This window comes from Adiantum capillus-veneris, chromosome 6, assembly GCF_014529385.1.
Source record: "Adiantum capillus-veneris isolate H3 chromosome 6, ASM1452938v2, whole genome shotgun sequence".
NCBI lineage: Eukaryota > Viridiplantae > Streptophyta > Polypodiopsida > Polypodiales > Pteridaceae > Adiantum > Adiantum capillus-veneris.
This window is the reverse complement of record NC_140936.1, coordinates 127348958-127360471: the sequence shown is the minus strand read 5'-3', so window position 1 is coordinate 127360471 and position 11514 is coordinate 127348958. Positions and strand designations below refer to the sequence as shown.

General features: G+C 42.6%; 1 protein-coding gene across 1 annotated transcript; it reads right to left on the bottom strand.

The window, feature by feature from the left end:
- Positions 1–3410: 3410 nt before the first annotated feature.
- On the bottom strand, positions 3411–6223 carry LOC147456243 (cyclin-U4-1-like). The gene is made up of 2 exons (XM_086514777.1): positions 4851–6223; positions 3411–4664 (listed from the first exon to the last, which is right to left on the bottom strand). The coding sequence occupies exons 1-2, from the start codon at positions 5312–5314 to the stop codon at positions 4343–4345; spliced, it is 786 nt and encodes a 261-aa protein (XP_086370903.1). The 5' UTR covers positions 5315–6223; the 3' UTR covers positions 3411–4342.
- Positions 6224–11514: the final 5291 nt, after the last annotated feature.

Below are 11514 nucleotides of genomic sequence, written 5' to 3'. Positions count from 1 at the left end.
CAATGCCTTTTATCACTCCCTCCCTAAGAGGGGGTTTTCATGGGGTGGGGACGAGAGAAGAGGGGTATGGGAGCTTGGCTTGTGAAAAGCCCCCATCAGCAACATGGCAGATGCAGAGTGGGAGTGGCCAATTCAAGAGAAGAGCGATCAAGCTGTGATGACGGGCTCATCATACAGACAACAATGCGAGGCTCGCGCAAGACAAACTTCCATGCACTATGGTTCAGGAGGCAAGGGAGCTTGGAAGGATAAATATGTAAGATTAATTGAATTATAACGTCGATCGGTGTTTATAAAGATTGTAGTTGATGATTTGGTGTTGTTATTGCTAACTTAGGAAAATATCACTCTCTCTCGACTAACCGAGAGATGGTTAAGTATCGGAAGCGACATACAAAATTTGATACTTGGCGATGGTTGTTCGAAAACAACCACATCTCTCACAAGCAATTCGACGCTGTAGTTGGACCACTACAAGCGGTAAGTTTAAAGAAGTAATTTTGTATTAATTGTTTTGAGCTGTTGATAATTGTTTAATTTGGTTTGGGTTTATGTAGAGTCAAAGTGATCCAACATACGTGCCTCTGGACGACGACGAGATAGAGGAGGATTAGATAGAAAAATGTTTTGTCCAAACTTTCGTAAAGTGTCAATGTGGCACAATGTATATACAACTAATTACTTTTTATTGTAACCTTTTTAAATAGTTGATCTTTTACATTTTTAATTGTCAAGGTAAAGTTAATTCAATTTCAGTTCTTTGGTATTTTTTCTACTCTTTCAAAAAACAAATGATGTTTCATTTTTTTAAGCAGGTCAAAAATAAAGGTGCTCATTTGAGCCACCTAAAATTGGATGGCCCAAATGAGCACCTTTATTTTTGAATTAGCGTGTGGCGGCAATAAGCGCGGTAATAAACTCGGAAACTAACGCTGTAATACCTGCGGGCTGGCCCCGCAAATTTTTCTCTCTTCTTTTTGCTTTGTTTTTCCGCGGCAATGTTAGCGGTTATAGACAACTCCTCTTATAGTGTACCCCATAGTCAAGAACGACTATGATTTCAAGGGAAAGATAATGTCATGAATATTCATTCCTAACCTTTTAAAAGTATTTTCCAACTTAAATTGGCCACTTTATTTTCAACTTAAAATGTCTAAATTTAGCAGGTTTTGGAAGCAGCTTCGTGGCACTTCCAAAGCAATGTGCTAAGGTTTTGCACAAGAGGTGAAAGTTTTAAAGCCCAAAGGGTGAGTTTTATTTTTATCCAAAATTATCCTAATTTAGCAGGTAACACCATATTAGAGAGTTTGAGACTTTCGAGCCAATTTGAGAATCAGCAATGTCGTACATATTTGGCCATATTGACAAATTTCAAACTACCTTTTAAGGCCAAATACTTTCACAAGGTAGTACTTGAAAAGCTCTTCCTAGCCATGCTCTCAAAACTTTGGCTATGTGGTTAAATCTTAAGCTCATTTTGAAAGTGGAAATTAAGAAATTCTCAGATTTACTAATATGGTATTAGGTCCTAAATTAGCAAGTAGGTTGTAGCCCCGAATCAACTTCACAGACCTCCAAAGTTTGTGCAAAGGTCTTGCACCTAAGCTAAATAAGAAAAGGGTAAGTTTATGGTTTTTATTAAGTGAAAGGGAAAAGCTAAAGACTAAAGCTGGATAGCCCTTCCTCCTTTAGTAAGTTGACTGCAGTTTTTGTTTACTAAATTTGGCTAGGCCACATGTCCAAAGGTAGCACATGCTTGCTTTGTATGGATTTAAATAAGTGTGTGTGGTGGTCTCCACTTGCCAAGATGAGTCCCAAGAAGGGGGGGGAGGGGGGGGGGAGGGGTGGACAAGTGTTGTGCTTGAGCTACATTAGGAGGTGTTCCCACCTCATTGGTCAAGTGTAAAGCATTCTAATCTAGTTGCATATAAGAGAGGGCTCATTGCATTTTTGAAGCTCTTGCTCCTTTCACACTCTCTCTCAAGTGCCCAAGTTGGCAAAGCAAGCTCTCTCTCTCTCTCTCTCTCTCTCTCTCTCTCTCATTTTCTCATGGGAGATCTAAAGACGGACTCTATGCTCAAGTTCTTGGCTATGGATGCAAATTCAAGCCAGTGAAAGTTTCTTCTTCCCCATCTCTACTATGCTATTACTAAACTATGCTAAGAGCTTGCCCATTAGCAAGTGTACCTGGAATATTGATTCTCTTGCTTGAAAAATACTTCTTTCCACCTTCATCTTCCTCTTTCCTCGCAGTTCTTTTCTCCCTGTGTGATATCATGGAATCTTGAAGACACCATCTTCTTGATTCAAGCAAGGCTCCGCAAGAGCACAAAAACGTATTGTAATACAGCTCTCTTCTGAGAGGATTATAATACAAGTGTTCTTGGAAGGAGAACCAGCTCCAAGTAAATCCGGTCCTCATCGAGTTGTCAATCTTAATTGGTTATTCTCTTTGAATTATGTACATGGTTAAAGTGTTTTCAATGTGTACTTGAGTTAAATTCCGTTGATTCTAAAAGTAAGTGTTAAATTCTTTGACAGTTTGAAGACTCTCCAATCTTCTACCCTGCCAATTGTATGTGACTCCCTTCCCATCTTCTATGTTCCTTTCCTCTATCCTCTCATGTGTAAGGACACATGCCTTCAAGGTGATAAAGTGGGAAAAGGTCTTCCCTTCGCGTCTGATGAAAACGACATAGAGCTTATGATTTGCCGATGCTTTTGTGCACACTTGAGTGATGCTTTAGCCTGTGGTGTGTATGTGTGTGTGTGTGTGTGTGTGTGGGATGGATGGATGGATGAGAGAGAGAGAGAGAGAGAGAGAGAGAGAGTTGAGCAAGGCATGCAAACTTGTAAAGGTGGCAATTATGGGGGGGACAGAAGAAGGCGTCGTAGTAAACAATGAGAGGGAGAGACATCTCCTTATTTTCCTCTCCCATCTTTTTGCTACATACTCGTAGATTTTCCATGGGTATACAACACCATTTTCTACTTATGTGTGAATTGTTTCCCTTTAAATGCTACCTTTTTACATTCAAAATTGAGGCTAAAAGGACTTCCCGTGCTATGCTTACAAATTTGCAAGGAGGTTACTACCTTTTGAGGTGAAAGTAGGCCCAATGAGAGAGAGAGAGAGAGAGAGAGAGAGAGAGAGAGAGAAGAGAATTTTAACCTTGAAGGAAACTATTTCAAAAGACCTTAAAGATCTATATGACGAGGAGACTTTTACTCAATACCTGTTATTCAAGAGGGAAATGGCAATCTACCACACTTGGGTGAGAGAGTGGGAGTTTTGAACTCATGACCGGGTGCTTATGTGTGTGTGTGTGTGTGTGGAGAGAGAGAGAGAGAGAAGAAATCATAGAAGTTTTGAACTCAAGACGCGTTGAGGGGGGGCAAACCAACAAAACTGTAAGTAACATGGATGCATATATAAACCATAGAATAAAGTAACAGAAGAGGAAAAGGCCAGCGACGACGTTGACAGCGTTCTTCTACGCAGCACCAAAGCAACAGCAGCAGACTCGCACACACAGACAGAGAGAGAGAGAGAGAGAGAGCTGGGCATCAAGTCCTTGTGCACGGCAACCTTTTTCATACACACTGGTCGCCATTCGTGCCAACAACATAACATGGCTGGCACCAGCTCATCACACACTAATTTGCTGGCCATCATCATCATCAACCTCCCCGCTCATCAACAGCTTGCCACCGCCTGGCGCCCACTCGCATGCCCGTCGGTGGAAAGCCCACATCATCACCACATTTGCCAGCTGCATAACTGCTTCCTCTCTTAGAAACAACCAGACTATAATTAAGTAGCATGTGGAATGTAAGACGTGGTTATGAGGAGATCAAATGTACGGTGGCGTCGATCTTGGCCTGCGAGGCAGCTACCGGGCATGTACACTACTAGCCCCCTCTACACACATCATTTGAGACCATCTATGAGGTGTGCCTCACAAGTCAAATTGCCTCTCTACAATGCACTCAATATGTAGTGATAAATCAGCAACATGCTCTTTGTGCATTTCTCCAAATCACTTTGCGTCTTCATATGGTGGTAGAGACCAGAGTGTGGTCAAGATGCCAAATATTTTGCTTGCAATATGTCGCACAACGGTGCTGCGGGCCTGATGCTCCTTGAAAGACATGAGAAAATTGCTCAAAATGCCAGAATTTGCCTGCATTGTAAGTAGACGCAAGCGACCCCTCGAAATTGTCCACCCTCAGTTGATCATCAGTAGGGAGCATTGCACTTGAACCCAGAATGTGATGTACAAGTGCTCTACGTTGGCCAAACAAATTAGTACATATGCCAAAGTCATGAATCCGTGCGGATTCACGACACCGGTTCCATGATGTTGATGGGAACATACACATTACTCTGTGGCTCTGCCTCATGCACTTCCCTTTGATGGACAGCCCCCGTAATGCAATGTTTTCCTTGCAATGGCATATTCAAAGAAGGTGTCCTCTCCACCTTAATGTCAGATGCCTGAAACCCGGCAACCTCCCTCTCCAAGTACGAGCAATAGCTCTCAAATACCTGCACCGTGACTTGCAGCCGAAAACCAAGCCGAAAAAGGAATTCCAATTCCAATCTATTCATTTCGTGCGTGCTCACACCGCCCACTTTCGCATAGTATGCATTGTTGTAATATCTGCAAAATCATGCACTCACATGTCAGCTAGATGTTAAACAATCAATTTTGCTCAAAATTTGAGCATCACAGCTACATGATTAGTGCTTCTAAACTAAGCAAACAATCGAGGAATGTGATGATGAAATCGAGCTTAGTCCGACAGAAAAATCGACAGTGGCAATTCAGAAATTTAACAATACTTACGCATCATCTAAGAACTTTGCCGCAACCATGACGCTGGTGATGAGGAGCCGGTGGACATTCAAGGACGTTAACGGCATCCCGGGCTGCTGATGAATGAAGCGATCCAAATACACATATGCCACCACAAAGCAAGAAGGGCTACAATTTGCATACTTGAATATCCTCTCCACATATTTTGGTACACTGATAGAAGGGGCTCTGAGGCCATGGAAAAGGGTGAGCCGATGCAGAGGACTGAGCGCGTAGCCGTAATGGGCAACGTAGACGTCGTTCTTCGCCACCATCCGTTCTAGCAAGGAGGAGAGGACCGACAAAACTCGAGGACTTTCTTGCTGTACTGATTCAAGCATGTCTTCCCCGCTGCCATGCTTTTGAGCATCCGCTAGCACGTGAAAGAGGTTTCCATAGGTGTGCGCAAAATTGGTTGTTTTGGAAGGGCTAGCTACATACACAATTCCCTCCATTTCGTCCTGACTCCTCAGATTGGAAGAGAGAGAGAGAGAGAGAGACTGTCTGTGCGTGTGTGTAAAAGGTGGTGAATGTACCTTCTCTGCTAAAGGGCGGATGGCTATGGAGTGGACTGTGGGTTGGATATGTAGAGAGAGATGTACAAGGCAACAGCACACAGAAACGCAAGCGGTGGGATTATATGGTTTAATGCAGATCACGAGGTGATAGTGTACTTGAGAGAGAGAGAGAGAGAGAGAGAGAGAGAGAGAGAGTTTCCTGTGGGCTTTAGCAAATACGCAGGCGGTCAGAATTCGACCTACAAGAAGTACGGGAGTGAGACGAGCGTGTGCTGCGTCTGTGTGTATGTATGTGAGAGAGTGAAGAGGGAGAGAGAGACAGATCAACCTCGGGGGATGCAAGTGAGCAAAAGAGAGAGAGAGAGAGAGAAGAGAGAGATAGAGAGCTGCTTAGCAACCGGGCGAAAATGAGTAGCAGGAGAGGGACTGGTAGGCCAATCTTTATAGCAAGGCAATTCAGAGGGTAAAGAGAGAGGATTAAGGAGTACACACACAGTCACTCTCTCTCACCACACACCCCTGCGCTTCACAAGCTGCACCAATGAGTGGGTAGAGCGATGGATGAGGCGACAAGCAGCGAACTGATGGGAGCTCAGAGCGAAAAGCCTAGAGAGAGGCTGAGAGCGTGTGGGTGACACCGTGACTGTGTGTGTGGAGAGAGGGAACGAGAGAGAGAGAGAGAGGAGGCCATTGAATGAGAGTGTGTGTATATTTGCTTGCATATTGAAGTAGCCTGCGCAAGTAGCTGGTGTTTGGAAGCTGCAGAGCATGTGACGTTCTTGTGAGCTTGCCAAACCATGTGATGCTCTTCCGATGAGAAGGTCATGTGTGTGTGTGTGTGAGAGGGGGTATAGAATATGTATGCAAGGCTTGCAAGTGGTGCTTACTACAAAAAAATAGCTATATAAATCCCTCCTGAACAAAAGCAGAGCTCCTGGCCTACACCCCTCCTCACATGTGTGTTAAACTATAGCTGCTTAAATTATAATGGGTTGTATGTGTGTGTCTACGTTTGTGAGTGTGCCCTCACATGTGTGCATATATTTGTCTAGCTGCCCCTCCAACTTGCAACATGCACATTTCCCCCATCTCACCTTCTCTCCCTTATGTGATGCCCATGTTGCATGCTACTTCGTGCCATGCCGCATGCGGTTTCGCAAGCTCTCATGCATTTCCATATTCACATGTATAAGTGGTGCATATCCACGTTTCCATCCTGAGGGGTGCATAATTAGACTTTAGTCGTGGAGTCGGTTCCCAAAAGCCACGTATGTGGCACTATGGACAATAAAGACCCTAATTTAAGGCCTAAGGCCTCATTTTGATTGTCGGCTCAAGTCACCTTCAAAGGGATAACCTTTTGTTATGGCATCCACAAGTTGGTCAGCTCAGTTGATACCCTTTTTCAAACCCACCATGCAATTGGGTGGCACTATACCCAGCTCGAACACAAGACTCCATGAACAAAAAATCCATCGATGCACTCCTCATGTTGCCACACAGTCTACTAGGTGTCCGACCTCACTATGTCAGCTTTTACCGCAAGCAGATACAAGTGCGCAATGTGAATAGTCTTGCTTACTTGGACATTAAGGTCTGGGTTGTTGCTACAGAGGCTCAAAAGTCGATATCTCATGTTATGCCTCCCCTTTGCTCGATTCTATGTTTGTCTTCTCTTACCGAGCCTCGTACACACAAATATCATCTGATTTACTAATGGGAAGCCTCAAAACGAGGAAAACCCATGGAAAACATTACAAGCGGTAAATTAAAAAAAGTCAAAGTGGAACTCATAGTGAAGAGGGGAGAGCTCGTCCAAATCCACAGCAAATTTAAGAGACTGTCGAAGGGAGGTTTTGAAGAGGAATACATAATCCATCTAAACCTGCTGGAACATGAGATAAGTACGTGCTTTCCAAACTGTCCAAAGCATCCAGAATCTAACCCAATCAAAAAAATATGCATACAACCGAAGCAGCGGTGGAAGCACTACAAAAATATCGGCCAAAATGTATCCGAGGAAAATGATTTGTGAAGACATGTAGAGATGTAATCCACAAACCGTTGCATGTGAGAACAAAACCATAAGAATTGTGGAATATTCTCTGTACCGACACCACAACGAACACATCTCAAGGAGGTCATTCCTCTCGTTTGAAGAAATTTACCAGTTGGGAGATTTCCACTATTACAACTCCACATGAATAATCGCTCTTTCAAAGGAAGCTTAGCATCCCACACTTTCATAACTTTGTTCTGCCACCATGTAGTACCTTTATCCATATCCCATGATCTTGCATAATGCCGATCACAAAGTCGATCCTCAGACAAGCGACGGAATGGGAGATCTAGAATCAACAATCTCCTTGGTAATCTTCCACGTGTTTTTGTAATGCATCCCAAGACCAAAAGTAAGAGCAGCTTGTCGAAATGAGAGTACATTTTCGTTAGCATCGATAACATCCATTATCACATCAATGCCTTTCTGGGAGAGAAAATTTGCTTGCCTTTGAGACCGTTGTTTGCCTAACTGAGCTGCTAAGAGAGGTAGTAATTGTTTCCATGTGCATGGAAATCCCACTATTTTCACCCAAACTAGACAACTATGGCGGATCAAACTATGGTAATCCTTCAATGCATGCGTCATTTGCATATTGGAAAACAAAGGCGACATTTCCAACAATTGCGAGCGAGCGTCCATATCTGACAACAATGCCTCATAAAAGCCTTGCACACCCAAATACACCCTCGAACAGCTTCTCTTTTAAGCAAAACATCGATCCAATGACCTACATCTTATGCAGAGGGCAATTTACTTGGAAAACACAAGATACTCAACATTTAAAGCATATTGGGCAACCAGATCCATAAGTTCCTGCAAAATCCTCGGAGAGACATTCGTTTATGATATTCGCAACATCCATTGAGGTGAAATCCACCTGTTTCTTGCAGTTGTAAACTGCTTCTTTTCCCATGAGGAGAACACCCTAGCCGAGTAAGAGAAATAGAACTCTGACTACCAACTCTCTCTCACAAATGCACACTCACTCACCACTCAGAGCAGCATTGATATATACACAATTGTAGAGAAGCTCACAAAGCTAAAATGAACGCAACATAGACCCACCACACACACACACACACACACACACACACACACACCTATCCACACATACCCACTGCCCATGCAAACAAAGACAGGACATTCTGGCTACCATGCATATTTAACAGAATCTACCGACCACTCAATACAGCAGACTAGGAAAAAACCTAAGCAGCGGACCACTATTGGAGTAGCAAGGACTGTCCGCACATGCAGCACACGCTCACGATAGAAACAAAGCAGGATCAGGTGACCTCATGAGAATTCTTTTCCACCACACACACACACACACACACACACACACACTCGTACACACACACATGTGTGCACACATCATCATCATCATCATCGTCCTGCTTGTGGACAAACAATATTTAGCAAACCACAAATTGCAATGTGTGGGGGTGAGCATGTGCTCCTCCTACTATCTTTCTACACACCAAAAGGTAGCTATAACATTTGGCTACCCTATATTTGTGAATAGAGGACAATAGAGAGAGGAATATCAGCTAGTTTACAGCACAAGGAAGTGTGAGTGTGCCCTCCACACACACACACACACACACACACACACACACACACACGCGACAATTATCACATTTAATCACTATAGTTAGCTCAACATTGTGTCAATACCCTTCTTTTTTCCCATTGCAATATGCCAACAAAATCATGGATGGTTTGGAATGTGAATTTGAGGCAATGAACTTGTTTGATTAGCACTTGGAGCATCTTTGATTGCATACAGTAGCTTGGAAAGATTTGGAAGCACATGTGTTTTGAAGTGGGAGACAAGATGGACCTTTGGAGCCCCAAAACCTGAGCATTTATGTAATTCCATATGGCCTAGAGAGAGTGACACCTAATCATGTTCCTCAAGGGGGTGTCCCCTTAGGACTAAGTGGCACGGCCATGGGAGGGTGGGATCTACGGTGGGGGCATTGTGGGCCGTAGATCTCAGTGGCGGTGCCGAAACATGTAAATTAGGGTACCCTAATTTATAATGAAAAGTAATCTAGGGTACCCTAATTTACTTTCGACGCCCGTCTCTAACTTACATGTTTTAAGTAAATTAGGGCCCCCACGTTTCACTACGCATGCATGGCGTAGTGGTTAGGGTAGGCACCTCTCATGCCTGAGGTCCTGGGTTCAAACTCGACGTCCCAAAATGGGGGTACCTTAGATTACTTTCGAAATGCGGGTACCCTAGATTACTTTTGTAATTTAGGGTACCCGCATTTGGGATCTGCGGCCCACAATGCCCTTGCTGTAGATCCCACCCTGCCATGCCCGTGCGACTTAGTCATGAGGACGGTGTCCAAGCCATGACACTCCCCAAGAAGGACTTCCTACTAGGTGAATGATTGGGGGTGCAGGGATAAGAAGGCCTGCTGTAGAAGACCTTTGGAGTTAGTAGGGCAGAGGAAAATTAGATGAGCAAGTGTTTCTTCATGCTTGTGATACCCTGAACACGAAACGTTGCCCAACCCAACCTTCTTTCCTTTGACTATGTACAATTGCATGATGAAGGGTTAACCAAAGCAAAATAGCATGCTTGTTCTTAACTGAAAAAGCCAAAGCTTTTTTAAATATATAACTCCATTATTTGGAGAAATCAATATATGTGCCACCTTTTGTTGATTTTATCCTTGATTGCACCGTCCTTCAAGTAAGATAGTCTAAAGTGCTTGTAGAAGCCAATGACCCCGGGAAGTTCATTATTAAAAATTGCATATAACACGTGGGAACAAGAGGTACTTAAATAATCCCTTACTTGTATCTTTTAAAGTATTATATGTATCCTTTATGTATGCATTTTTGTGAAAAAGCTAGTCCTTATGTATAAAAATTTCACTTTCTCACTTAAAAAATTCTTTATATAAAGCACAATTTTTTGTAAATGTACCTAATTGTAAATCCCTTGTTTTGTTTGCACGTGCTATCTTACATATTTCCTAGTGGACGCCCCGGGTTGATGACAATGACTTTGATTTAGTTTTGACTATCATCCTTAACAAAATTGAGGTTGTACTTTGGGAGAGAAGGACTCATCTTTCCCTAGTTAATTTAGATACCCTACTTGAGACACCAAAAGTAATAACAATATCAACAAAAAATAGACATTGACCCTCCATGAGTAGATTTTGCTAGCATTGAATGCTAGGTTCGAAAACCTTATGAGCCAAAATGAAATGTTGGTTGCTGATGGGGGTCAACTGGGTTCCAAACCATACATACCAGCTTCTTGAAGAAATCTTCCTTACTATAAGATTGTGTGATGTAGAGTTTCAAGACTTCTTCTTGAACTACATCCTTGCTAACCAAAATTGCATGTCAGAGTGGAGCCTCTTGGCCTAAAGCTAGACCTAGAAAGGAACAATTTCTTAGTCTAAACTCTTTCCGTGCTCTATAGCCAGACAATGAAAAGAGTGAGCACTTATTTTCTATTAACAAACCCCAATAGTTTGACTCAATATATTTGAGTATCCACTTAGAGAGGCCATTTTGTCTACCATATGCTCTAGATCAAGAAGACCTAAGCCACCACGCTCTTTAAGTAAGATGCATCATAGTCAACTTTAGGTATCCTCCTCATTTGATCCATGCCCCCAAAGAAACTTCTTGAATAAAGAGATTACCTGATCAACTTGCCTTTCATCAGTACGTCAACCTCTTCTATTGAAGCAAGCATATGCAAATTTTCAGGAACTGCAAGAGAGATGGGAAGGTCCTGTGGTGAGGACTCTCAAGTTTTGCTCGATGTATTTTCTCTCTTTCCTAGTGATATAGTTTTTTTGCATTAGAAAAGATTTTTACAAGGGGTGTAGAACAAAAATGTTCATTTAAGAGGAAGAATCTTAACAACCAAAACTTGCAAAATTCAAGAGAAAATGAAATAATTCTCATTAAAATTTGAGATAGACAATTTCAATTGCAAACAATTCTAGATAAATATGAAAATTTTATTTTTGAACTAGCATTGAATAAACATATATATATTTGTGCATGTGTCCACCTCGGTGTCCACACTAGT

Excerpts from the sequence above, each read along its gene's own strand:
- LOC147456243 (XM_086514777.1), bottom strand. The coding sequence starts at position 5,314 with ATGGAGGGAATTGTGTATGTAGCTAGCCCTTCCAAAACAACCAATTTT. Across the intron at positions 4,665-4,850 it reads GCAAAGTTCTTAGATGATGC|ATATTACAACAATGCATACT; the intron begins GTAAGTATTGTT and ends ATGATTTTGCAG.